Source organism: Rhamphochromis longiceps, linkage group LG23 (assembly GCF_057381845.1).
Source record: "Rhamphochromis longiceps isolate RC_006_pf linkage group LG23, R_longiceps_female_GT1.1, whole genome shotgun sequence".
Lineage (NCBI taxonomy): Eukaryota > Metazoa > Chordata > Actinopteri > Cichliformes > Cichlidae > Rhamphochromis > Rhamphochromis longiceps.
The window spans coordinates 21,028,239-21,053,927 of record NC_140578.1 but is presented as its reverse complement, the minus strand read 5'-3'; the positions used below and the strand labels follow the sequence as shown (position 1 = coordinate 21,053,927).

The 25,689-nt window shown below is 41.8% G+C and overlaps 1 protein-coding gene and 1 pseudogene across 2 annotated transcripts; both read left to right on the top strand.

Moving 5' to 3' along the window:
- The first annotated feature begins 999 nt into the window (after positions 1 to 999).
- LOC146641832 (E3 ubiquitin-protein ligase TRIM21-like) lies at positions 1,000 to 8,355 on the top strand (annotated as a pseudogene). The gene is made up of 2 exons (XR_014909637.1): positions 1,000 to 1,081; positions 6,787 to 8,355. The product of XR_014909637.1 is annotated as an E3 ubiquitin-protein ligase TRIM21-like (transcript).
- Positions 8,356 to 13,618: 5,263 nt separating this feature from the next.
- Positions 13,619 to 17,253, top strand: LOC146641831 (E3 ubiquitin-protein ligase TRIM39-like). Its single transcript, XM_085397538.1, has 2 exons — positions 13,619 to 13,714; positions 15,429 to 17,253. Exon 2 carries the CDS (start codon positions 15,438 to 15,440, stop codon positions 17,088 to 17,090), a length of 1,653 nt encoding a protein of 550 aa, XP_085253664.1. The 5' UTR covers positions 13,619 to 13,714; positions 15,429 to 15,437; the 3' UTR covers positions 17,091 to 17,253.
- The last annotated feature ends 8,436 nt before the right edge of the window (positions 17,254 to 25,689 follow it).

Sequence of the window (25,689 nt, the reverse complement as noted above, 5' to 3'; positions counted from 1 at the left end):
TAGAATCACTGTGATAAGCAGCTAACCTACATGTTCAAAATCACAAGACCCACAAATATTATCCACAAATCTTATTCACAATTATATTAATGAAGTTTGTGCCCCTGTTGTACGAGCAGATGTTGATCAGTACTGTTTGAAATGTAATAATTAGGATCAATAAGTAACCTCTGATTGTGTTATGACCAACGGTGACAAGTCCAAACATATAGGGTTAATTCAGCTTGGCACAGCTACGTGTGCACCTGGGACTCTTTCTCTCTCTGCGCTCATTTTCATTTCCTGTCTGTCATTTTGTGTGTCTCTGCTGTGTGTGCTTAAAGTTATCTACACCCTGGGGTTACCTTTGCTTCACTTCGCTTGCTTTCTATGTGTTGTTTTATTGTAAATGCACAGGGCATGTTCATATGACACTGTTTAATCAACTCAGTTCCAAGAATTCTACTCTTTTCCAGAGGACCTTTTTCAGTGATTTAATTTTAATTGAATCTGAAAAGCTGGACTTCCACAGCGTTGGTGGGATAAGGTTATCATATTGACTTCAAAGTTTGCGACCCCACACAGTCTCATCTCTTTATGACGTGGATTACTTCTACATGAACACTGGATTACAGACTAGGAGTAAAAACAAACAAACATAAAGGCTAACCACAATTTGCTGCTTTGACAACTGTGACTCTTCTAATTAAAAAAAAAAAAGAATTAAGATTTAATAAAAAAATAAGAGTTTCTTATTTTTTCTGGAGCTTTGATTGGGAGAAAAAACATCTTCTGTTCTTTGGCTGTTGAACCCTTTAAGACATGATGCAGTGCATGCTAAATGTTGGACTGAAGTTCTGAATCTCTTATTTTAACTTTTGCATTAAAATAAAACTCCAACTGTTTCTGAGAAGGAATCCAACCTGACAACAAAGAAGCAGAACAAAAGTCTGGATGGATCGCATTCCAGCATTTATCAGATGAAACTTTTTGTTTCACAGCTGATTCAGTGGGGAAAAAAATCAGTCTGTCCTCAAAGGAACCTTAAACTGAGCTCATCCAGCCTTTTTCAACAGCACAGCAGAGCTTCTATCCAACACTGGTGAGTTCAAAGCATCACAGTCACTCTGTTTTAAATTTAAACTCTCTCTGTGTCAGGAAACATAATTATAACACTGCTGAAGCTGGTGTGTTTTCATATCACCACTCTCTCCCACTGGGGACACTCTCTGCTATTTCATCCAAGTTACTCCAGACTTCCTCTTTCTCTTCTAACTGACATCCAACCTGTGAGGTATTCACACTGACAACATTCAACATGACTCCTTTGATTTCTAGTTTCAAACTCATGATGCCGTCTAACACAAGATGGCTGGTATTGTCATCAAACTTGGAGTAAATAACCTGTGAAACAGTGTTCAGAGCACACTGAAATGTGAACTTTGGGCTCACAAGGACTACTTTCACATACACTGACCTACTTATGAGTATGAATGTGTATGAATATTAGATAGAAAGCACTTAAACAGAAAGAGCATCGAAAAAATACTTGTATGAATGGGGGAATGAGGCAAGTTGTGTAGTGCTTTAATTACTATATGAGTACTATCTGGTTGTTAAGTGATGACGTGATTATCTCAGTTGTTCTCCTGATTGAAGTTTGGTCTGTTTACAGCGTCCTGCAATGCAGTTGCATTTGTCCCTAACCACTGGGAACCCCTGCGTTAACTTTTATTGAGTGGAAAAACGTTTGCGTTCATCCTTCTTCTTCATGTGTTTACATTATGCTTGTCACGGTCAGTGGGAGCTGACTGTATGTAGAGTGAATAGTGGGACCCAATTGCAGACATGGAAGGAGACGTAACTTATGTTAAACACAAGGCGAGCCATTTATTGAGGCTGAAAAACATGAAACAGAAAACAAGGCTCAACCAGGGGAAAACTAAACTGAAACCTAGACAGGGAGAAACTATGGTTAACTATGACACGGTGACATGAACACGAGTATGCGAGAAACTATGAGGAGGTAACAAGAACAAGAAACATGAAACCTGAGCTGAGTCATGAAAGACTTAATCCTGACATGACGTGGTGGGAGGTAACACAGACGACCAGACAAAGACTGAACAAAAACATGTAGACTAAATACACACAGGAGGTGATTAGGGGAAGTGGAAACACAACCATTCCCAACCATTTGGAGCCACTGCACATATTTCACATTAGAAAAATTACAGGGCACACCACCAAACAAAAATGTCACAAAAAGGCTATTGATAACTTCCCCCCACGCACCAGATATAGTGGGATTGGCTCAGTTTGTCCCCAGTATACCGTTTTTTGCTTTCTTCTGACCACTACTCATGCTAGGGCCTTCATCTGGATTGGAATTTTCATAATCATAATCTTAATTCTAACCAATATAGAAATTATCTATTAGATTACATTAGTCTTGATACAGCCTCTGCCACCACATCAGATCAATTGCTCTGGGCTCCTTTGATCAGCTCCATCACCTAGTGGGGGTGGGGGGTCATAGTTTGGTCCCGCCTTCACTGTTGTGATTGGTGTGGGGGTAGGGACAGGCTTAGGGCGTCGGGGGGTTCCCCGGAGGCATTTTCCTTGGGGGGCTCAACCCGGGGTAGCGGTCATGTCCGGTTAGGGGCTCTGTTGGCTCTCAGGTGACTGTTTCCTCGCGGCTGCGTGCAGCGGGACTAGGGGAGGGTCTGTGCTGACGGACGTGGGTTACTGGCCTGGTAACCTGGCTGCCCCTGGGTGGGTCCGGGATGGGCGTGAGGTTCTGGGGGCGCTCCGTCTCTGGGCTGGGGCCCGGGCCGGGCCTCGGGGGCTTGGGTCCTGGTTGGTGTGTTGCCGGGGTTGTGGGCGGGTGGGTGCATGGGGGCCCAGCCCTGGGGCAGGGTGCCGCCGGTGCATCGAGCCACCTGGGGGGCTCTTCAACTGGTGGGGAAGATTGTCACATCTTGCAGGAGCTTTCCTCTCCTCAGGAGCTCCCTCTGCAGGAGTGGGAGATACAGGAGAGGTGGAGGAAGATCTCAGCCTGGGTGTTTATTGTCTTATGTAGTCTGGAAGAAGAGTGGATGGTGGGGTGGGTGCAGTTTTCTCTGTGGTGGGGTTGGGTGGACTGTCCTGGGCTCTGTGGGGCCGGGAGGCGCTGCTGCGCTGGGCCCCGGTCTGGATGGGCCTGGGCCCCCTTTCCCTGGTGGGTCGCGGGGTATGGGGGTGCCTACTGGGGTCAGCGGGGGAGCTGGCCCCAGGGAGGGGTCACTTGCCCCTCCCTTCCTTCCCTCCCCATCTCCAGCTGCCTCCCTCTTCCCGCTCCACCACAACCACCCACACATGCAGGACCTTGGAGTAGGGGTATGTCACCAGGGTGCAGAGGAGGCCCCCCCCCCCCCCCGTCCCCTTCTGGCTGCCTCTGCCTCAATTTTATCCCAAACTTAGACATTCACATTACTCACACTCTCATTACACATACATATAGGATCTTGGGGGTGGGCACGATACACGGAATCCAAAGTACCATCAGGGTGTACATCCCACCCCTGGCGTCGTTGCCCACCTCTCAATGTTAAATACATGTAGACATTGAGGGCCAGCAGGAGGGACCATGCGCTTACCTGCTGCTCTCTGGCAGGTAGCTCCATGCCCTCCTGGGTTTTAAATGCACCTTAGAACACACATGCATCAACACTACAATGAGCGGGTGGAGGGAGGTTTGGAGTCTTCTCTCACCCCCATTCTCTGCGACCTGCTGGAGCGGGGGGGCTAGGAGGAGGAGTTGGCCGTCCGACTGCGGTCTGGAGTGTGGGGCCTCCCTGCTGCTGCGGAGTCGGGGCGGTCTGCCTCCCCCCACCGCAGGGAAAAGGGTAACACCACCTGGGTCTAGGGGCAGTTCCCCCCCTCCAGGGGCAAGGGTACCTAGACCCGGGGCTTAGAGTACGCTTGGGGAGTGTGATCGTGTGTACAGCGTCTCTTTATGTCTGTCTCCACGTTGGTTGAGTGTGGAGTAAGTGTATATGAGAGCATGAGGCTGGGAATGGATGTTTGTATATGTGTGTGCCTGTATTTCTGTGTCTATATGTCAGGTTGGGTGTCAGGCGCCACCTCTCTGGGGACATCTTAGGCCCTCCAAGGTATGGAGGCCTATCTCCCCCTACCACCACTTCCCCTGCCAGTGGCGGACTCCCTCAGACATCGGTGCGTTGGTGGTTCTTTGTGTCCGGGGGTGGGCGTCCAGGTACACACCGGCTCACTCCTTGGCGGCCGCTTATCGGGGCCTGGAGCCTGGGGCTTGCTCGGGCCACTTCGGAGGTGGGGTGCCCCCGGCCTCTCGGCCTGGGGCTCGGTCACTCAGGCACGGCTGGCTGCCGGCGGAGCTCACGGGCGCGTCACTGCAACTCCCCCTGGTTTCTGCTCCGCGGCTGCTGAGTGAGCCCTCATCTGGGACTCTCCTCAGCTCTTTCTGGGACAGTGGCGCTGCTGCCCCTCTGTTGGTCTTCCTTGGTCTCTTGTGTTCTGGGGGCCTCTGGATGTCTGGAGTTTTGATCTCCTCCATACCTGCTTCATGCCCTGGAGGACGGGGCTGTGGCCCCCCCACACCCTCTAGCAGATCATTACATGAAGGAACCTTTTAAAAAACAAAAAACAAACGCGTCCATGCTCACAGGTGTACACACGGGTGATCACACCCACAAACTACACCCTTTTTGGCTCCTACCTCAAAGCACACTGTGTTCTGTTGATCTTATGTGCTGCACAATAATGTTTAATATTTAGTATTTACTGTCATATTCCCATATATCATTGTGATGTTGTTTATTCTATTACTCTTGTTCTCTTCTGCTTGTTTTCTGTTTTCTTTCTCAGCAGGTGACCCAGGTGATTGATATATGCATTTTTTTTCTTCTTTTTTTTCTTTTTCTGCTCATTCTGTTGGTTTTTGGTTTTTGCCCTTCTCCCCCGTCCCTCTTCTCAGCTGTTTCTCTTTCCCTCTTTCTTTCTCTCCTTCTTTCCCCCAGTCAAGTCTGTCCCATATTCAGTAAGTGAAAATAAAATAAACAATAAAAGGTGAATCAAATGGACCATTATGGCAAGGCTGGGATGGTCAATTTGGTAAAGTAAATCCGTTGGGCATCTTTCTTTGCCTTTAGACAACAATTCTGATGGCAAAAGAGCCAAACGGGACAGGCAAAAAAAAAAAAAAAAAAAAAAAAATGGATTGGAATTTTCTCCAGGACCCGGGTCAGGATGGCTACTTTTTCTTTTCAAATATTTATCTATTGCTATTACACGCTGTGTTGTCTGACTCGAAGAAAGACTATTATGTAATTTCTTCTTCATCTTCTTCTGTTTCACTGGCAGGTGGCAGCTCATTTAATTAGAGCAGGTAGTTACTGCCCCCTAGTGGAGAATGTAATTGTTTTGCCAGTTACTCATGCCTGTCACTTAGAGCAGCGGTCCCCAACCCCTGGGCCTCGGACTGGTACTGGTCCGTGAGTCGTTTGGTACCGGGCCACGAGAGTTGAGGTTCAGGTGTGAAATTTATGGTTTTCAGGGTTTTTATCGGTTTTCAGCGTTATTTTGTTATCGTTTTTATCGTTAACTCTATTTTCCTGGGTCTTTTCACATGTGTTATGAATAAATCTTCTTTTTTTCAGTACCGGTACTAGTTTTATTTTGTTGTATTTATCCGCGACACCTTAAAGGCCGGTCCGTGAAAATATTGTCGGGCATAAACTGGTCCATGGCGCAAAAAAGGTTGGGGACCGCTGACTTAGAGTGCTAATCAAACGGAACCAGATAATCTTCCAAGACACAGCTGATCATTTCTTACAGCACACCAGGTCGCAGTGGTTGGAAAACACTGACAAAGGGAAACAGCTGACACAAATGAACCTCATGATACCACAGAGAAAAGTAACAGGAAACATGGAAAGACGTAGACATAACATCACTGGCTTGACAACATGAAACACACAGACAAGAAATACCTGACATACTGACACAGGAGACAAGAACAGATTTACACATGAAAACCTAAACTGCAATAAAAATTCAACTAAATCCTAACCAATAATACCAACACAAGAACTTTTCATACTTTCAATATAATATAAGAAATTAGAAATACAAAATGAACTCAAAATGCTCAGTCATAGACCCAGCCCATGACAATACTAACCATAGCTGTGTAGCTAGCCACATTTCTATATACCAGCTAGCCCAACTTCAGTAACCCTACAAACGTCACTACTGTTTAGTTTTCTGTCTTCATTTATGTCGGAAGTGGTAGCAGAGCTGTACGTTTTAATTTTTCAGAAATCCCTCAGTCAGAACATGCTGTATTATGTTTAGGTGTAAGCTAGCGAGCAAACTCTCTACTGACTTTGAAGTCCATTAAACTTCATAAATTCTGTTTTCATGGATGCCTGGATGTTAAACTTAGTGGTTACACCTGGTAGAGCAGCCACACTAATCACTTTATTTAAGATGAAAGAATTTAGACAGTTCATAGCTCTCAGTGATGTTGCAGTGTTCTTTTGACTTTGGGACCTGAAGTGGAGTTTGAACCCGGAAACAGCTAACGACATCAGACTTAAAGACCGGATATATAGCTGTATAAAAACAGGTACATTTACAATTATTTGAAACTCTGGTCATTTTTAGCGCGAAAATCCACCACTGGAAAGGGAGATATGTGACAGAAGAGAAAGAAAAGCAAAATAGGTTCATTTTAAATGTGACTGCGATTTAAAATATAATCATTTTCTTTTCTTTCTCACTCAGGGTGCAGACATGTCTGCTGCCAGCTGTCTTCTATCGAAAGATCGGTTTCTGTGCTTCATCTGTCTGAATGTCTTCACTGATCCAGTCTCCACACCATGTGGACACAACTTCTGCAAAAACTGCATCAGTCAACACTGGGATATCAGTGAGAGGTGTCAGTGTCCTTTATGTAAAAAGGCATTTGAAGTCAGACCTGAGCTGCACATCAACACTTTCATCTCTGAGATGGTTTCTCAGTTCAGACATGAAACTCAGCAGAAAGTCAGCAGCAGCAGCTCAGAGCAACAAGCTGCCAAACCAGGAGAAGTTCCCTGTGACATTTGCACTGGAACCAAACTGAAGGCCCTGAAGTCCTGCCTGGTGTGTCTGGCCTCCTACTGTCAGACTCACCTGGAGCCTCATCTGACAGCTTCACGGCTGAAAAGACATCAGCTGATTGATCCTGAGGAGAACCTGGAAAGCAGGATGTGTATGAAGCATGATAAACCTCTGGAGCTGTTCTGTAAGACCGATCAGACATGTGTCTGCATGCTCTGCTGTGTTTTTGACCACAATACTCATGAGTTTGTTCCTCTGAGAGAAGAATATGAAGGAAAGAAGGCAGAACTGGGGAAGACTGAGGCTGAAATTCAACAGATGATCCAGAAGAGACGACTGAAGATTCAGGAGATCAAAGAGTCAGTGTAGAAGAGTAAAGATGCTGCAGACAGAGAGAAAGCAGAAGGTGTTCAGGTCTTCACTGCTCTGAGGAAGACTCTCAGGAGATGTTTGAAAAAGTTCATAAAGGAGATTGAAGATAAACAGGAAACAACAGAGAAACAGGCTGAAGGTTTCATCACAGATCTGGAACAGGAAATCTCTGAGCTGATGACAGAGGTCAGTATCCATCCACCATCATATGAGGGGACTGTGGTGAGAGCTGTGGGTCGGCTGAAGGAGACTCTCAGTAAAGACATGAAGAAGCTGTTTGAGGCTGAGCTGAAGAGGGTCCAGCAGTATGCAGTGGATGTGACTCTTGATCCTGATACAGCACATCCTTATCTCATCCTGTCTGATGATGGAAAACAAGTACACTGTGGTGAAGAGGAGAATGATCTTCCAGACAACCCAGAGAGATTTTCTGTGGAGCGTCTTGTTTTAGGAAAGCAGAGTTTCTCTTCAGGCAGATTTTACTTTGAGGTTCAGGTTAAAGAAAAGCCTGACTGGGTTTTAGGAGTGGTCAGAGAGTCAGTCAACAGGAAGGAAGTCATCACACCGAGTCCTGCGAATGGTCTCTGGACAGTAGGAGCATATGAAAACATTTGTGGAGCTCTTGAAGATCCCACAGTCCCACTCTCTCTTCAGCGTGGTTCTGAGAAGGTGGGGGTGTTTGTGGATTATGAGGAGGGTCTGGTCTCCTTTTATGATGTAGATGATGTAGATGTGATCTACTCCTTTACTGGCTGGTCCTTCACTGAGAAACTCTACCCATTGTTCTGTCCCAAAGTTAATGTTGATAATGATGATGAGAACAGTTGTGGTAAAAAAATTAAACCTCTGATCATCTGTCCTGTCAATCAGTCAGTCTGATAGTTTACCATGTGGAAACTGGACCATATACAGAATCATCTCAATCTTTCAGCTGACACAGAAAAGAAGTCATAAAAAACATAACTGAGAAAACTGCAGCTGCTGATCATGATCATGATATACAGTTAGAAGCTGCAGATTCGAGTCAGTTGAGTTTTTGTTAAACTGTTTTCAAGTTGAAAAAAAGATTACAACATAACAAAATAGAAACTCTCCTTTTCTTTTGCTTTCAGTGTTCAAAGGCACAGACATTAAAGCATATACTGTACACACGTTTGAGGAAACATGTTAATATTTTATTATTTTCATTCACCTTTTCTTAAATATCAAAATCAGGGTTTCTGAAAATATTTTTTTAATATGTACACCATGCTTTTTCAGAATACAATAAATACAATTCTAAACTTTTATTTCTTCTTTGATGATTGTTAAGGTTCACATATTGAGGAAGGAGAGTACAAACAACTATGGTCCAGAGCTTGGTCAAACAATTGATTTTAATGAATGCACGCGTGGGAAAACCAGTCTGTACGCAGACAGGGATTGATCTTCGACTTAATCAAAGCATACACAGATTTTTATAGCATCAGGGTTTGAATTAATGACGCCCATTCATACGTCACAGACAGAATATATACATACGTCCAATTAAAACCACAATGCCTTTTAACACGGTTTAAAAGAACATCGTCTGGAACATGAGCCCCACATCCTGCCAGACGCTGTTCCTCTTTCCAGAGACAAACATGACCAACTTCTCACCTATAAATGAGTCTAACTAATGTATGTGTGTGTATGTGTTGACCTTACATGCTCTCTTATCTCACCCGTTGCACTTCTGACCTTTCACCAGAACAGAGGCTCATCCTTATGTGTAACAACCTAACTGAAACTATATGTACTATATTGAATAAATGTTTTAATCAAGAACCTCTACTAAAAGCTTAATAAAAGAATATAAACGTATAACAGACAGTTTGAATAACCCAGTAATTCAAATAGCCTCGTCTAACCTGCTCCTCAGAATAACTTAGACTCTGCTTTCACTTCTGCAAACTCTCTGCAACTTCCTGTCAACTCCTGCCTGCAACTTAGTCTTTCTGAAAGACACACACTGTTTAAACCTCTGAATGCAATATCAATGAAAGACATCATTTTACAAACTATAGACCAGTGTCAATACTCTCCCAGTTCTCTAAGATACTGGAAAAACTCTTCATAAAAAGATTTGACAGTTTTGTGGAAAAATATGAATTAATGACAGATAGTCAGTATGGGTTCAGAAACAACAGATCAACAGCTTTGGCACTGATAGATTTAATGGAAAAGATAACGGAATGTATGGATAATAAGAGGTATGCGCTCGGAGTTTTCTTAGATCTAAAGAAGGCGTTTGATACTGTTAATCATGAAATTCTATTAAAAAAACTGGAAAAGTACGGGTTTAGGGGAGTGGTTTTGGAATGGTTAAAAAGCTATGTAGGGAATAGGCAACAATATGTACAAATAAATGAATATAAATCTAATTTGATGGATATAGCTTGTGGAGTACCTCAAGGTTCAGTACTGGGTCCAAAAATGTTTATTATGTACTTAAATGATATCTGCAGAGTATCGGAGATTTTAAAGTTTGTAATATTTGCAGATGACACAAATATACTGTGTGCAGGTGGGGAATTGCCACAGGTTTTGGAAATGATCACACAGGAATTAACGATATTAAAGAAGTGGTTTGATATAAATAAATTATCATTGAATCTAGATAAAACCAAATTTATGTTGTTTGGAAACCAAAAGAAAAATATCGAAGTAGAAATATGTGTTGACAATGTATATTTAGAAAGAGTAAATGAAATAAAATTTCTTGGGGTGATCATTGACCACAAGCTCTGTTGGAAGCCACACATTACTTGTGTTCGGGGGAAATTGGCACGGGGCATTGCCGTCCTGGGGAAAGCAAAGCATATGTTGGATCAGAAAGCACTGCACATTTTATACTGTGCTTTACTACTGCCATATATGAGCTACTGTGTAGAGGTCTGGGGAAACACATACAAAAGTAACACACAAACAATAACTATAATACAGAAAAGGGCCATTAGATTAATAAATAATGTAGGGTACAGGGACCATACAAATGCACTCTTTGTCAAAATGCAAGCTATCAAATTCCAAGACTTGGTGAAGCTTAAAACAGCGCAGATAATGTATAAAGTAAGAAATAAACTGCTTCCCAAAGAAATCTGTAAATTGTTCATAGAAAGAGAAGGTGGGTATAACTTAAGAGGGAGATGGAATTTAAAAATACAAAGTGCTAGAACAACTTTAAGAACTATGTCTATCTCAATTGCAGGAGTTAAATTATGGAACAGTCTAACAGAAGAAATAAAAGACAGTCAAAACATAAAACAGTTTAAAGTAAAATATAAAAACCTAATTTTAAATAAGTATAAGAATGAAGAAAACGGGGTTAACCCAGGACGGTAATGTTGCTGGAAATGGTGTTGCGGTTCTTTTTTGTTTTTTTTTTGTTTTGTTTTGGTTTGTTGTTTTTCCATAACTTGTGTATCTGCAAATATACACATTCTGTATTTTTTATATGAAAGAAACTATACTGTGGTGGGGCTTGCTAATTTCTTGTTTTGATTTATGTATGTTATGTTTTGTTTTACTTCATATGTTTCATATGTTTCATATGTTGTTTGTTTAATTTAAGACAAAAAAAATTAAATGAATGAGAGGTAAAACTTGAGGGGGTAGGGACAAATAAGTAAATACTTCAGCCTACTCCTTTTCAAACAAATAATGGAATGATATTTTGTAATGATTGTGAAGGCACATGTTTGAAATGTTTGAAATAAAAATGAACTGAACTGAACTGAACTGAATGCTGCAGATTATATTATTAATACAATAGTAATGATGATGATTATTTACCAATAGCAGTAAAATAATTTCCCTGATCCACATGATAATCAGCCGGTGAACTTCAGCCTTTTTACCTCTGAAGTGACAGCAAGGCCAGTTCTTTTAGAAAGACCCACATTTACGCCAGTAGCATGAAATCTATCATACATGTCATAAATAAATTTGGAAAATGCAATTCTTTAGTTGCATCTAGTCAGCTAAGTTTTCATTATTTTTTCTCTCTGATGTTCAGCCCGGATTAAGATGACAAAAATGCAGCACTTTAAGTGAAAATGCAGCAGAGGGCGCTCTTAGCCAGGCCCAGTTCTTTATTTAAAACATTTAAATCATTGTGTGTGTTTGATTAGTGATGATTCAGCTCATCAGAGCTGCTTCAGTGTTTCACTCTGTTTTTTCTTTATTCCAGCTTCACTGTGCAGCACATGTTGGCTTTATTTTGGAATTATTTTCTCTTCTCCTCTAAGACATCTTTGAACTAATTTTTGTGTTTGTCATGGTTTATGTCCTAGTTCTATATTAGTTTTTCTTCAGCTCAGTTTTCCACAGTATAGTCTCTGTCTTTCAGCCTTCCCGGTCACAAACCCATGACTGTCTGTTTTCTCCCTAGTCCCAGTGTCAATCCCACGTGTCTTAGTCATGCTCTCAGTGTTTGTACTTCCTGCTTTGTTAATCTTCTATCTCATGTGTATCCGGTTGTTCAGTGATGACGCGACGAATCCTACTTCCGGGTCTAAAGTAGTCTGCGTCTAATATGGCTTTTGTGTTGTTAACATGTTTAATGTTATGTATTTTCTTCTATTTGATCTCAAAAAGCTCCTAAAACAGTCAGTGATCCCTGTTGACCTCCCTCGGCGTTTATTACCACTAATCATTTATTTAAGCTCAGTTTTTAAAACCTTAGGATGTAACTACAGCCCAGCCCATGCAGCAGTATATAAATGACTAACCTCGTATTGTGGATGGATTATCTCAGTTGTTCTCCTGGCTGAAGTTTGGTCCTTTTACAGCATCCTGCCATGCGATTACATTTGTTCCTGACCACCGAGAACACTCACGTTAACTTTTATTGAGTGGGAAAAAAAGTTAGCTTGTTTATATTATGCTAACATAGCTATGTCGCTAGCGGTCACGTAGCACATCATTATATACCAGCTAGCCCAACTTCAGTAACCCTACAAACGTCACTGCTGTTTAGTTTTCTGTCTTCATTTATGCTGGAAGTGATAACAGAGCTGTACGTTTGAATTTGTTTCCAAAACCCCGCAGTCAGGACATGCTATATTGTATTTAGATAGAAGCTAGCGAGCTAACTTCCTGCTAACTTCTAACTCCGTTAAATGTCATAAATTCCGTTTTCATGGATGCCTGGATGTTAAACTCAATTATTACACCTGGTAGAGCAGAACGCTGATCATTTTATTAAAGATGAAAGACTTTAGACAGTTTTTCAACTCTCAGTAATGCCATAGTGATCGTTTGATATATGGACCTGCAGCGGAGTTTAGACCCAGACACGGCTAGTGACGTCAGCCTGAACAATCGGATTCTGTTCAGTTTTGCTTCCCCTGCGCCATCATTCAGTTTAGTGTCAGCTGTGTTCCCACCTGTGGCCTGTTCCCTTGTAGTCCTCTTTGTGTGTATATTGTCTGCATTTCTCTCTGTTGTGTTCTCACTCATGCATGTGTCCTCTCTTTCAGTATGTGTTTCATGATATCACAAAAACATGACTGGTTAACCTACAGGTTGATGTAAGCGAACAACCACAAGTGAGATTGTTCGGCAATCAGCTGAGCCAGCTTCATATTTTGCTGGACCAACTGGACCTGAGAATTAAATAAGTTACTAACTTAAATATTTGAGTCATCAAAATTTCTGTCAGCTGAATATTTTGAATCGTGAACATGGTACAAAAAAAATAAATTTAAAGTTCCATTAATGTAATCGTTTTGCACCCCCCACCAACCCCTGTTTTTCCCCTTTTACTTTCACTTCCACCAATCCTGATCTGTGACAGCAGAGATAAGGCTGGTTGGGGGGAAGGTCTGAAACCGCTCAATTGCAGCTGTTTCACAGTAGCAAGTGTCGTTAAGTAAATAAACGAGAAATAGACTTCAAGAATCAAGAGACTCAGAAAAAAAAGACAACAAAATAGAAACAATCCTACTGTGTGTCAAACACTTCCTTAGCTTCTTCATTCAACGTGTAGAATTGCAGCTCTGCACCTAGGCTGCCACAATCTGTAGAATGAAGAAAGTGCATGCATGGTTCGCTGGCTTTGCAGCTGCTGTGACGGGCTGATAGAGAGCAGCCAGACTTCTGTGTCTAAAGATTAATCATCAGCTGTGTCGTTCAGTGTCAGAGCCTAGAACACGGTCCTGAGCTGAGACATTGTCACATATTTATTCGCTCTTAAAGCTGAAACTAAGTACAGGTAAGTTTCCTTCTTTGCTGTTCAGGTACAAGAAAAAACAGAGAGCAACACAGGGGACTTTCAGTCTGTGGCACAAAAGCTGTGAAACTTCCAGCTGACCCTGTGGACTCATTTAATGAGCAGTTGAAAACTTCTCTGTTTAACCAGGCTTTTATTATTGCTTTAAAGCCTGTTTTTATACCTAATTTTAACACATTTGTATTGCTATTAACTGTGTTTTAAGTTTTGATTTTATTTTATTGTGATTATTTCTAGTTTTTACTTACATTAAGAAATGTTTTAAAGGGCTGCAGAGGATAGAGATATTATGGTCCTGGGTCTCTTACCCAGCGTTCTGTGTTTTTTGAGCTTTGAAGTTTTATTTAGATATCTTTAGATATTAGTAATATTCCTAAGCTTTATTCAGCTTTACGTTTCTTATTTATCACCTTGTATATTTAACAGTAAAATACTGGCAGCAGGCTGAATATTGTACTCAACACTAAAACTCTTAGAAATATGGTATCTAACCACATATTTTGTTTGCATGGCAATACTGTGGCCTCCAGTAACATTGTGAGGAATCTTGGAGTCCTTTTTGACCAGGATGTGTCCTCTAGTGTGCATGTTTATCACTTATGTATGGCTGCTTTCTTGCATTTGCATAATATCTCAAAAATGACAAGGCCGACCCAAAAAACTTTCTAAAACTGGAATAAAAACTGAAATCTACAATTGTGTAATTACATTCAACTTTCATTTAACAGGCGAGTAAAAAAAAGAAAGGATTTTCAGTTTTTCCCATTAACTCAGTGAGCTTTTACCCAGAAAACACTGATGTTTCTGCACAAAATTGTTATATTGGTTCCTCTTTGCACATTTCAGCTTTAGGCTGCATTTCTTAATAAAGCTGCGGATTGTGATATTGTACAATGACTTCTGAAGTACATCTAAGGCCATGAGGCTCTGTCAGTCACAATAGCGTGATGGTTTTGAACGCAATACCTCCTAAGTACTTAAAGGTCACGCACATTCAGCAGTGGTTTCCTTGCTTGACCTTTATGCACAGTGATTTCTCCCTGAATCTCTTCACAATGTTATGTACCATAGATGATGAGAGAAACAATGTTTTTATATTGAAAGATAATTTTCTCATGAAGTTCCACAAACAGTGGTGAGCTACAACCCCTTTTGCAAAGACTGAACCTTTGGGTATAAAAGGATCATCCACTAATCTTGAAAACCTGCACCTGATATCAGTTAACTTGCTAATTGAGAGCTTTACAGATTGTTACTTGTCACTACATTTACAGGGTTATTTTGAATCTGTGTTGAGGGCATCATTGTCTAAATTTGTTTATGTTTAAGAAATAAAACACACTCAAGTGCATTATGTGCACTGAGAGTAAATACATTTTGTATACCAGAATCTGCTGACTCAGCAGCCATACTGGTTGATCCTGACATAAAAACAAAACATGCAAAAAGCAACAGAGACAGTGGTACCAAAATTTCAAAGAAACTAACATGGTGAATGTAAAAACCACTGTATGAAATTCTTTGTTAGAGTTCTTGATAGGACAGGAACACAACTTGTGTTCCTTGGTATAAAACAGACGTACAGACTAAAGCAGATTACGGTCTGGAAGGATCAGAATCAGAAACTAAATAAAATCCATAGATTTAATTAAAACTCAATTTAAAATAAAAACATTTTCTTTTCTTTCTCACTCAGGGTGCAGACATGTCTGCTGCCAGCTGTCTTCTATCTGAAGATCGGTTTCTGTGCTCCATCTGTCTGAATGTCTTCACTGATCCAGTCTCCACACCATGTGGACACAACTTCTGCAAAAGCTGCATCAGTCAACACTGGGATATCAGTGAGAGGTGTCAGTGCCCCATGTGTAAGGTGTTTGAGACCAGACCTGAGCTGCACATCAACACTTTTATCTCTGACATGGTTTCTCAGTTCAGACATGAAGCTCAGCAGAAAGTCAGCAGCTGCAGCTCAGAGCAACAAGCTGCCAAACCAGGAGAAGTTCCCTGTGACATCTGCACTGGAACCAAACTGAAGGCTCTGAAGTCCTGCCTGGTGTGTCTGGCCTCCTTCTGCCAGACTCACCTGGAGCCTCACCTGACAATGAAAGGTCTGAAAAGACATCAGCTGATTGATCCTGAGGAGAACCTGGAAGGCAGGATGTGTATGAAGCATGATAAACCTCTGGAGCTGTTCTGTAAGACCGATCAGACATGTGTCTGCATGCTCTGCTCTGTTATAGACCACAGGACTCATGAGTTTGTTCCTCTGAGAGAAGAATATGAAGGAAAGAAGGCAGAACTGGGGGAGACTGAGGCTGAAACTCAACAGATGATCCAGAAGAGACGACTGAAGATTCAGGAGATCAAAGAGTCAGTGAAGATGAGTAAAGATGCTGCAGACAGAAAGAAAGCAGAAGGTGTTCAGGTCTTCACTGCTCTGAAGGAGTCTGTTGACAGAAGCCTGAACGAGCTCATAAAGGAGATTGAAGATAAACAGGAAACAACAGAGAAACAGGCTGAAGGTTTCATCACAGATCTGGAACAGGAAATCTCTGAGCTGATGAAGAGAAGCTCTGAGGTGGAGCAGCTCTCACGCTCTAAAGATCACCTCCACCTCCTCCAAGGCTTCTCATCCGTGAAAGCTGCTCCAGCCACCAAGGACTGGACAGAGGTCAGTATCCATCCACCATCATATGAGGGGACTGTGGTGAGAGCTGTGGATCAGCTGAAGGAAACACTCAATGAAGAGTTTGAAGACTTGTTTGATGCTGAGCTGAAGAGGGTCCAGCAGTATGCAGTGGATGTGACTCTTGATCCTGATACAGCACATCCTAAACTCATCCTGTCTGATAATGGAAAACAAGTACACGTTGATCAAGAGGAGAATGATTTTCCAGACAACCCAAAGAGATTTTCTGAATTTCCCATTGTTTTAGGAAAGCAGAGTTTCTCATCAGGCAGATTTTACATTGAGGTTCAAGTTAAAGCAAAAACCTTTTGGATGTTAGGAGTGGTCAGAGAGTCAGTCAACAGGAAGGAAGAATTCACATTTGAGTGGACTCCCAAGAAAGGTTACTGGTGTGTTTTTAAGGCAAATGAAAATCTTTGTGTAGCTCTTAAGGACCCTCCAATCCGTGTTTCTTTTCAGTCTTATCCTGAGAAGCTGGGGGTGTTTGTGGATTATGAAGAGGGTCTGGTCTCATTTCATGATGTAGAGGATGCAACACGTATCTACTCCTTTACTGGCTGTTCCTTCACTGAGAAACTCTACCCATTGTTCTGTCCCGGTGTTAATGATGATGGTAAAATCTGTCCACCTCTGATCATCTGTCCTGTGATGGGTGATGGTGACAACTGATCTATCAGTCAGTCTCTCTTTTCCAAGGGGAAATTGAATCAATTACAGGTTAATTTCAGCATTTAAACCAACACAGTAAGAAGTCCTAACAATAGAACTGACCAAACCGCACCTGTTGATCAAAATCACGTGACATAGTTAGAAGCTACAGAAAAAGCTAGTAAGCGGAACTTTAGTTGATTGTTTTTTGAAATTGTTATAAATATATAATCAATCTGAGGAATTTCCTATTAAAAAGAACCTTTCTTTAATTTTCTTTTAGAGTTAGGGTCTGGTTTCCTTTCATGATGTAGATGATGCAGTTCTTATCTACTCCTTTACTGGCTGCTCCTTTACTGAGAAACTCTACCCATTCTTCTTTTCTGGTGTCAATGATGATGATGATGATGGTGGTGGTGGTAGCTGTTTCTCTGATCATCTTTTCTGTCAGTCAACCAGTCTGATTAATCTGTAATTGGATCAATTACAGATTAATCTCAACGTGTAAACCAACACAGAGGAGAAGTGACCAAACTACACCAGTCTATGTGGTTAGAAGCTGCAGAACAAGGCAGTAATCTGAAATTTAGTTGATTTATTTTATTAGACTGTTTTCAAGTTGAAAAAATTTTTTTTTCCTGAAGTCCAGCCTGAGGAGGTAGACACTCTACAGGGTGGTCCATTTATATGGATACACCGTAATAACATGGGAATGGTTGGTGATATTAAAGACCTGTTTGTGGCACATTAGTATATGTGAGGGGGCAAACTCCTCAAGATGGGTGGTGACCATGGTGGCCATTTAGAAGTCGGCCATCTTGGATACAACTTTTGTTTTTTTAATAGGAAGAGGGCCATGTGACACATCAAACTTATTGGTAATGTCACAAGAAAAACAATGGTGTGCTTGGTTTCAACGTAACTTTATTCTTTCATGAGTTATTTACAAGTTTTTTTCAAATTGGTGATATGTTGTGGGGAACAAAGACCAAACGGCTTAATTTATTAAAACAAGGAGAAAACGATCACCTCTTCACTGGGGTGAAGAATTGGGCCGCTACGGCGTTGATGTACAAGAATAAATGAATTTACACATCATATTCATATGAGTACGGTCCTATTAATCCTCATGCTGTACAGCAGCGGTCCCCAACCTTTTTTGCGCCACAGAGCGGTTCATGTCAGACACGGAGCTGCCTTTAAGGTGTCGCGAATAAATACAACCCCATAAAATGATCCGACCCAGACAAAAACTGTGGTATTTTGTAAATATAATAATAAATGTCAATGTACTATGTAATTTTGTAACTTTATTAGCAGCATAGTCCTGTGGACAAATGATTTCACTGTTACTTATTATCTGTATTATCATTGTATTAATTAACCTTGTATTAAGTCATTATCATTGCATTAGAACCACATAACAAGCATTGCATTAAAGCATTTATTGAAGCTGTTGATATTACATTAAAGTCTGTATTTCAGGTGTTAGCATAATCACATAATAATCTTTCATTGCAGGTGCAACTGTAATCATTTTATACACATCGCATTTTGGTGCTTTTAAAGAGTTGAAGCGCGGTGAGTTAATTGATGGTCAGAAGCTTCGTCCGGCGTGATGTCCGGCTGATCTATTGAGTAAAGTGACTTAGAGCTATGGAAAGGTTGCTTACACGCTTACAAAACACTTATACCATATTATTCAGTATGATCCTTTGTTCATTTATGTTTTTATTAAGCTTTAAGTAGGGCCATTTGATTAAAACATTTATTCAATATATTACATATCGTTAGCTTCATAGCATAATTGCCTAAGTCATTTGACTAAGTCAATGACTTAGGCACTTATGCTATGAAGCTAACGATATATACTTTCAGTTAGGTTAGTACACATATGAGAGTGGCCTCTGTCTGGTTGGGAGCTTTAGTAGGCGAGGCGAGAGGTGAAACAGAGTGCAATTGAGGTCGGGACACACATACACACACATTGTAGGTAGATTCATTTCTAGGTAAGAGTTCAGACATATTTTGCAAGCTTGCAACTGCATTTTGTGCCTGCATAAGTGATAGTTTGTTGTAGGACGTGCTCTGAGGTTTCGGAGATAAGCGAGGGTAAGATGAGCTACTGGATGCGCCTGGCGTGGAGACGAAGAGAATGTTCTTTTCAAATGTGTCAAAAGTCGTTACCAGAACATTTGTGGTTTTGAAGCTTATGCATGTATTGTGTCTGCTTGACGCATGAGGGGGCGTCATAAATATTACCCTGATGTTATAAAAACAACTGCTTGTGTATTATTGGGCGGAGATCTACGGCTGATGTTTTGCAGTGTACATCTCCCCACACGTGTGTTCATTAAAATCATCATTTGACCTAACCCTCCTGGACCAGTGTTGTGATTTGGATTCCTCCTGTATCCCTCCTCGATATTTGAATCCGTAACACATCCTCCTCTCTGCCGCTTAATGCTCCCTGGTCGCTATGGTAACGTGTAAATATTTCTTTCAAAATAAGACACATCTACAACAAGGGAAAGACCCAGGGAAACCAAATTAACGATAAAAACCCTGAAAACCATAAATTTCACACCGGAGCCTCAACTCTCGTGGCCTTGTACCAAACAACTCACGGACCGCTGCTGTACAGAACTTCTGATGTCCAGACGGTGTTCCTCTGGTGTCCTGCTGTGAAAAGTTTTGGGTCTAGGGATTAACATAGTTGCCATGGTTTCCTTTATTCTCTTATTTGCTGTGTGTGATCAGGACAATTCTGGAGAAGATGGGCCGTTTCTTCCCGGAGTAAACGCCCCTGTTTTATTCAAAAAACAAAAAACATCGGTTTTACGTGGCCTATCAACACAATTTAAAAACTGGTATATAGTGTGAGATTATTATATTATCTTATGCCACGTTAGACCCCTAATTAAAGATTGTGAAATCATTATGTAGTTTTAGTTTGCATTATTATCCTGACTTAGAAGAGGTGATAACTATTAGATTTATTAAACTGATTTGTATTACATTAGACTGCTGATTTATTGTGAATGAATGATATTGTTTTATGATGCATGATACTGCTGAGTTATAAGAAATACTGTTTTCAGAGAATCATGGCCTTATTTGTCTGATTAGAAAAGAACAGAACATACTGCACAGGAAGCCAAGGTCATAACTTAGGCTGACTGAGAGAGAGAAAGAATGTGGATGTTTAGGTTTTATGACTTTGGAGGGGGGCTGAAGCTATAAGAATGTGAGGAATGCTCAGACACTTCGAGATCAGGCGGACACCCTCCCGCGCTCATCTCCCCTCCGGATGGTTTGTGTTGAATTGTATGAAATAAAAGATTGTTGATTGAGCATTTATACACAGAGTATTGTCCGTCCTTCAGCCCAAAGATCAAAAGAATTGAGAGGATTTAACAATAGTTTGAAGTCCGCACGTTCGACCCAAGTTGAAATGGAGACTCGGGGTCCGTCGACCCCAGAGGGTTAATCAGAAAGCTTTAATTTGGCTAGTTATGTATCGAGTGTCATGTATTTAATATATAATCTTAATACTTATTTGCTGATTAGATTGTTTTATGAGACAAGGGGATGAGAGGCCCAGTGTTTGCCTTTAATGTATGTAATGGAATTGCCTCTGGAAAACGAGTGGCAGCGCACATTACCGTTAACATGTACTGGTGGCCTGATTTTGTTTTTGGCAACGGGCCTACACAGTCCAACAGAACTCTCTCAAACGGCTCACCCAGCGCTGGAATCGGATGAAGAGGAGCTGGCGGAATCGGTTTATTTGGCTTTCCCACTGACATGAGCGACAATTTTGATTTTGATTTTAGTCCAGGCCAAAAGAAGTTACGTAGTATATGGTGATAAGTTTTTTTGACCCCAAGATGTCCAGCTAAGCTGGCATCATGTGCGAGACTGAGAATCTGGAGTCTATATTCCTTTGGCACCAGAACCTGACTTACCCTATGTAAATCAGTTGAGTCAGGAGACCAAGATCGCAACAGCACACCGTTCTCAAGGAAATATTTCACTGGAGCCTTAGATCCCTCTCTGTCCACAACAGAGGTAAAACAAGGCACCAGTGAATGATCACCCTGCTGTGCTTTGATCAACATTTCTCTGGTCATATTCAAGGTCTGATTAATGTCCTCAGGAATCATTTCAGGAACGTCACATGTGGAGACTTTTACAGAATCAATGGGTGACACGAAAGAGTCGTCTTCATCAAGCGTAGCCATAAACGACCCCGACAAAACCACAATCTCACCCATTTTACGAGCCTGAGCACGAGTAATTGCGCACGCAGGAAACACCTCTGAAGCAGTGGAGTCTGAGTCAGCAGCAAGGGCGGGGACATCAACAACTTCTGGCGGGGGAAAAACATGCCCACCAGCTAGATCATTACCAAGAATGAAGGAAACTCCTTCGATTGGTAATCGCTGGCGCACGGTGACTTTAACGTAGCCCGACACTAACGGTGAATGCAGGTGTACCATATGCAGAGGGGTTTTGGTGACACTCATTTTTATTCCCCACACTAGTATGTCGGAACCACAGGATGTTGTTTCAGACAAAGGCAGTACAGACTCTAGTAAGAATGAGTGGTACGCACCCGTATCTCTAAGAATCGTGACTGGCACTTTATCATTTTCTTCACCAGTCCCGGGTTCAAATCCTGGACGAGCCCCCAATTATGTTATGGCCCGTCTAGGCGCGGCCAGACCACAACATAAAGGGTGATCCATCCCCGTCCAACCCCAAGCAGCACATCACACACTTAATATTTTGTGACAGTGATTTATTTACAATAAGTGCAGTTAAACAAAGGAAGGGAGCATATCATAACTTCAGGGTGAACCCAAGGCCAAAACAACAAACAAAAGATAACCTATCTCAGGAATAAACACAACTTACCTACTCAAAAGAACTAAACCAAACGACAATCACTTTCCTCCCTGCCCAACAAAAAACAGGAGAAGACTGATCAAACAAAAAGGCGGTCCACCCCTACATGCTCTTACATTAACATAATGACACAGTGACAGTCTGCCAGTTGGGTTGGGCCGAGGATGAATGAAGTGGCAGTCCCCGGCGGTCTCTTCTTATCCGCTGCCTCCTGGTTCTCAGCCAATCGGTGCGAGCCATCCACCCTGGATGCACCAATCCCGGAGGAGCACCTGGACACTCAAATTCACATATGATTACAATCACAGTCGTAACACCCCCTTTCCCAAGAATTAACATTACCCCCAAAATGTTTAATTCAAGGAGAAAGTGCTCTAGACAGAGTATCAGCCAACACATTCTCTTTCCCTTTCTTGTAATTGATCTCCAAGTTAAAATCTTGCAATAACAAGGACCAGCGCATAAGTCTTTGATTGGAGTTGCGTGTTTGGGAAAGAAACACCAGTGGGTTGTGATCGGTAAACACCTGCACAGGCAACACACTTGACCCAACACAGACCTCAAAATGCTTTAACGCAAGGAGTAAGGCAAGAGCCTCTTTTTCAATGGTGCTATAATGGGTCTGGTGTCTGTTAAACTTTTTCGAAAAGTAGCAGACGGGATGATCTACGCCATGACCATCTTCCTGTAACTGAACAGCGCCTGCGCCACACGAGCTGGCATCAACTTCTAGTTTAAAAGGGCGCTCAAAATTCGGTGCAGCTAGCACTGGTGCACTGCACAACAATGCTTTGGCAGATTCGAATGCCACCTGACACGCTGGAGACCAAATAAAAGGCTTTAAGGGGCTAACAAGATCGGTTAGGGGACTAACCACATCAGAAAAGTTTCTGCAAAACCCTCGATAAAAACCGACCATTCCTAAAAAATGACGCAGAGCTCTTTTTGTCTGCGGGACAGGAAAATCAACAATGGCCTGTGCTTTCGCAGCCACAGGGCGCACTTGCCCCTGTCCAACCTGTTTCCCCAAATAAGTAATGGTGGCTTTACCAAACTCACACTTAGAGAGGTTTAATGTGAGAGAAGATTCACAAAAACGTCTGAACACCTCAGAGAGCGTTTCCAGATGTTCTGACCATGTTGGAGAGTAAATGACAATGTCATCCAAGTATGCCTCACAGTTTTTCACTCCAAACAATGCCTTCTGCATCAGACGTAGAAATGTTGCAGGTGCGTTTCGCAACCCGAAGGGCATTACAGTGTATTGGAGGAAATGATCTGGAGTTACAAACGCGGAGACTTCAGAAGCTCTGGGGGTTAACGGGACTTGCCAATACCCTTTTAACAGGTCTAATTTAGTGACGTATGTAGCTGAGCCGACACGATCAATGCAGTCCTCCATTCTGGGGAGAGGAAAAGAATCAGGTTTTGTGACTGCATTAACCTTTCTGAAATCGGTACAGAAACGTGGGGTGTTATCTGGTTTAGGCACCAAAATACAGGGTGAACTCCACGCACTGTTACTGGGCTCAGCTAACCCATGTTCAACCAGGTATTCGACTTCCTGTTGCATTAAAATCCGCTTGGTTGGATTTACTCTATAAGCATTTTGTTTTATTGGCTCATCAACTTCCACAACGATATCATGAAACAGCACAGACGTCTGCCGAGGATGGTCAGAGAAAAGCAGCAAATTAGCTTCAATCAGATCAAGGATATCTTTGCGGGCGGAATCTGACAGATGCGACAGAAAGGATTCTAAGTTCTAAGAACCGGCAGACCGTCACTGTGTCATTATGTTAATGTAAGAGCATGTAGGGGTTCGATCAGTTTTCTCCTGTTTTTTGTTCGGCCTCCACGTGCACCTTTGGCGAGCAAGCGGTTTTAATCAAACCCACCCCTGCAGGGAATTTAGTGCCCCTCGCTTCTTTTCTTTTTAATACTGGACACGCAGCAATCAAATGTCCTGAGTCGTGACAATAAAAACATTCTCGACCGTTTGATCTAGCAATGAACGCTGATACATTTTTACGCACTGCTTGTGGTGACTTTTTTCGTTCAGAGAAATTTTCCTGAAACGAATTCTGTGCACAGAACACACTTTTGTGCGTTAAAACAAACTCGTCAGCCAGGAGTACCGTGTTAGTGAGAGACGACACCTTTTGTTCGTTTAAATAAGTCACGATGCGTTCCGGCAAACACTTTTTAAACTCCTCCAGCAAAATAAGAGTTTTCAACTCTTCCACGGTTTTAACTTTACATGAACAGCACCATTTCTCAAACAACACATTCTTTTCTCGCGCAAACTCAACAAAAGTCTGGTTAGCAGTTTTATTAAGATTCCTAAATTTCCGCCGATATGCTTCAGGGACCAGTTCATATGCCTGCAGCACAGTTTTCTTAAGAATTTCATAATCTAAACTCTGCTCAATAGACAGGCTTGAACACACTTCTTGGGCTTTTCCCACAAGCTGGAGTAAGAGGGACCAAAACTCTTTCGGCCACTTCAAAGCAGCGGCTATGCGCTCAAATGCACTAACACCCAGACTTGACTAGGTCACAGGCTGACAGGAAACTGCATGTTTTTGCAGAGTATGAGCAGCAGACAGAGTGAAACTAAGTTCAGACGAGGGGTGACAGGTTGCCCTGGCAACAGACCTCAGAAAGGGGAAGTTATTTCAAGCTGCACAGGAAGTTTTAGTGCACAGGCATATTAATAAATCAGACACAGAAAAGAGGAACTGAGTAGAAGGAGTTTGTTTGTAATGAAACTGTGTGTGTCACGTATGACGTGTGTGACGTCTGAAGTACCAAAATAACACCATATAAGACACATGTTGAGCTTGTAATGTTAGAGATCCTGCAACTGCCTTTGGGGTGTGCAGGGCTCTCTCTTCCGGAAGATGATTGAATAAATATATATAAATGTCATGGAGATCAAAGAATCGGGTTTAATATTTGGTGTTTCCGCCCGGTTCCCTTTGCAACAGAGAGAACAAATGTGGCCAAAGGTTGGATCTGATATGAGGCGAACAGAAGACTGGTCTAAAAAGATTTAAAGGTAGACACAAACCTGTTCAAAGAAAAAGCAAATTTGTGCACATTGGATGAATTCTAAATTATCTGTTCGCTGAGTTGACGATCTTAACTATTAAATTGGATCAGTAGTGGTAAAACTAAATTCTTGAGAATGAGAAGCTTTGAAGTAATGATAATGAAACTTCGAGAATGACAGTACTGACTTAAAGGTAATATGGTATTTCATGGTAAAAGAGAAAAGAGACCAATGTATGTTTAAAGTAACAAAGGATAAATAGGTAATTGGTCATTTTATGGGTTTAATAAGTGTCAAACTTATTAAACTGCCTCCCATTTAGAGATGTCTAAAAGGGGCCTCGGGAGTGAGGATTATTCCAGGTAGCACCTGCCAAGACTTGGGACCTTGGTTAAAAATAGCTAATGATCAAAGGATCTTTTTTATGCACTTATTTGGTCAGTAGAAAAGCTGATTTTGGACGTGGAGGTCCAAGAAATAAACCTTGGGTTGGGCAAGGTTTTCTTAAGTGACTTAGAATAGAAAACTGTTGATTTAATGTTGATGAATATTACGGGACCCGCCGTAGTCTATGTGATAGAATCTTTCTGATTCCAAACAGCATGTTTGATGAAAATAGTCTATCACAAGCATGTTTTGGGTGATTCTAAGTGT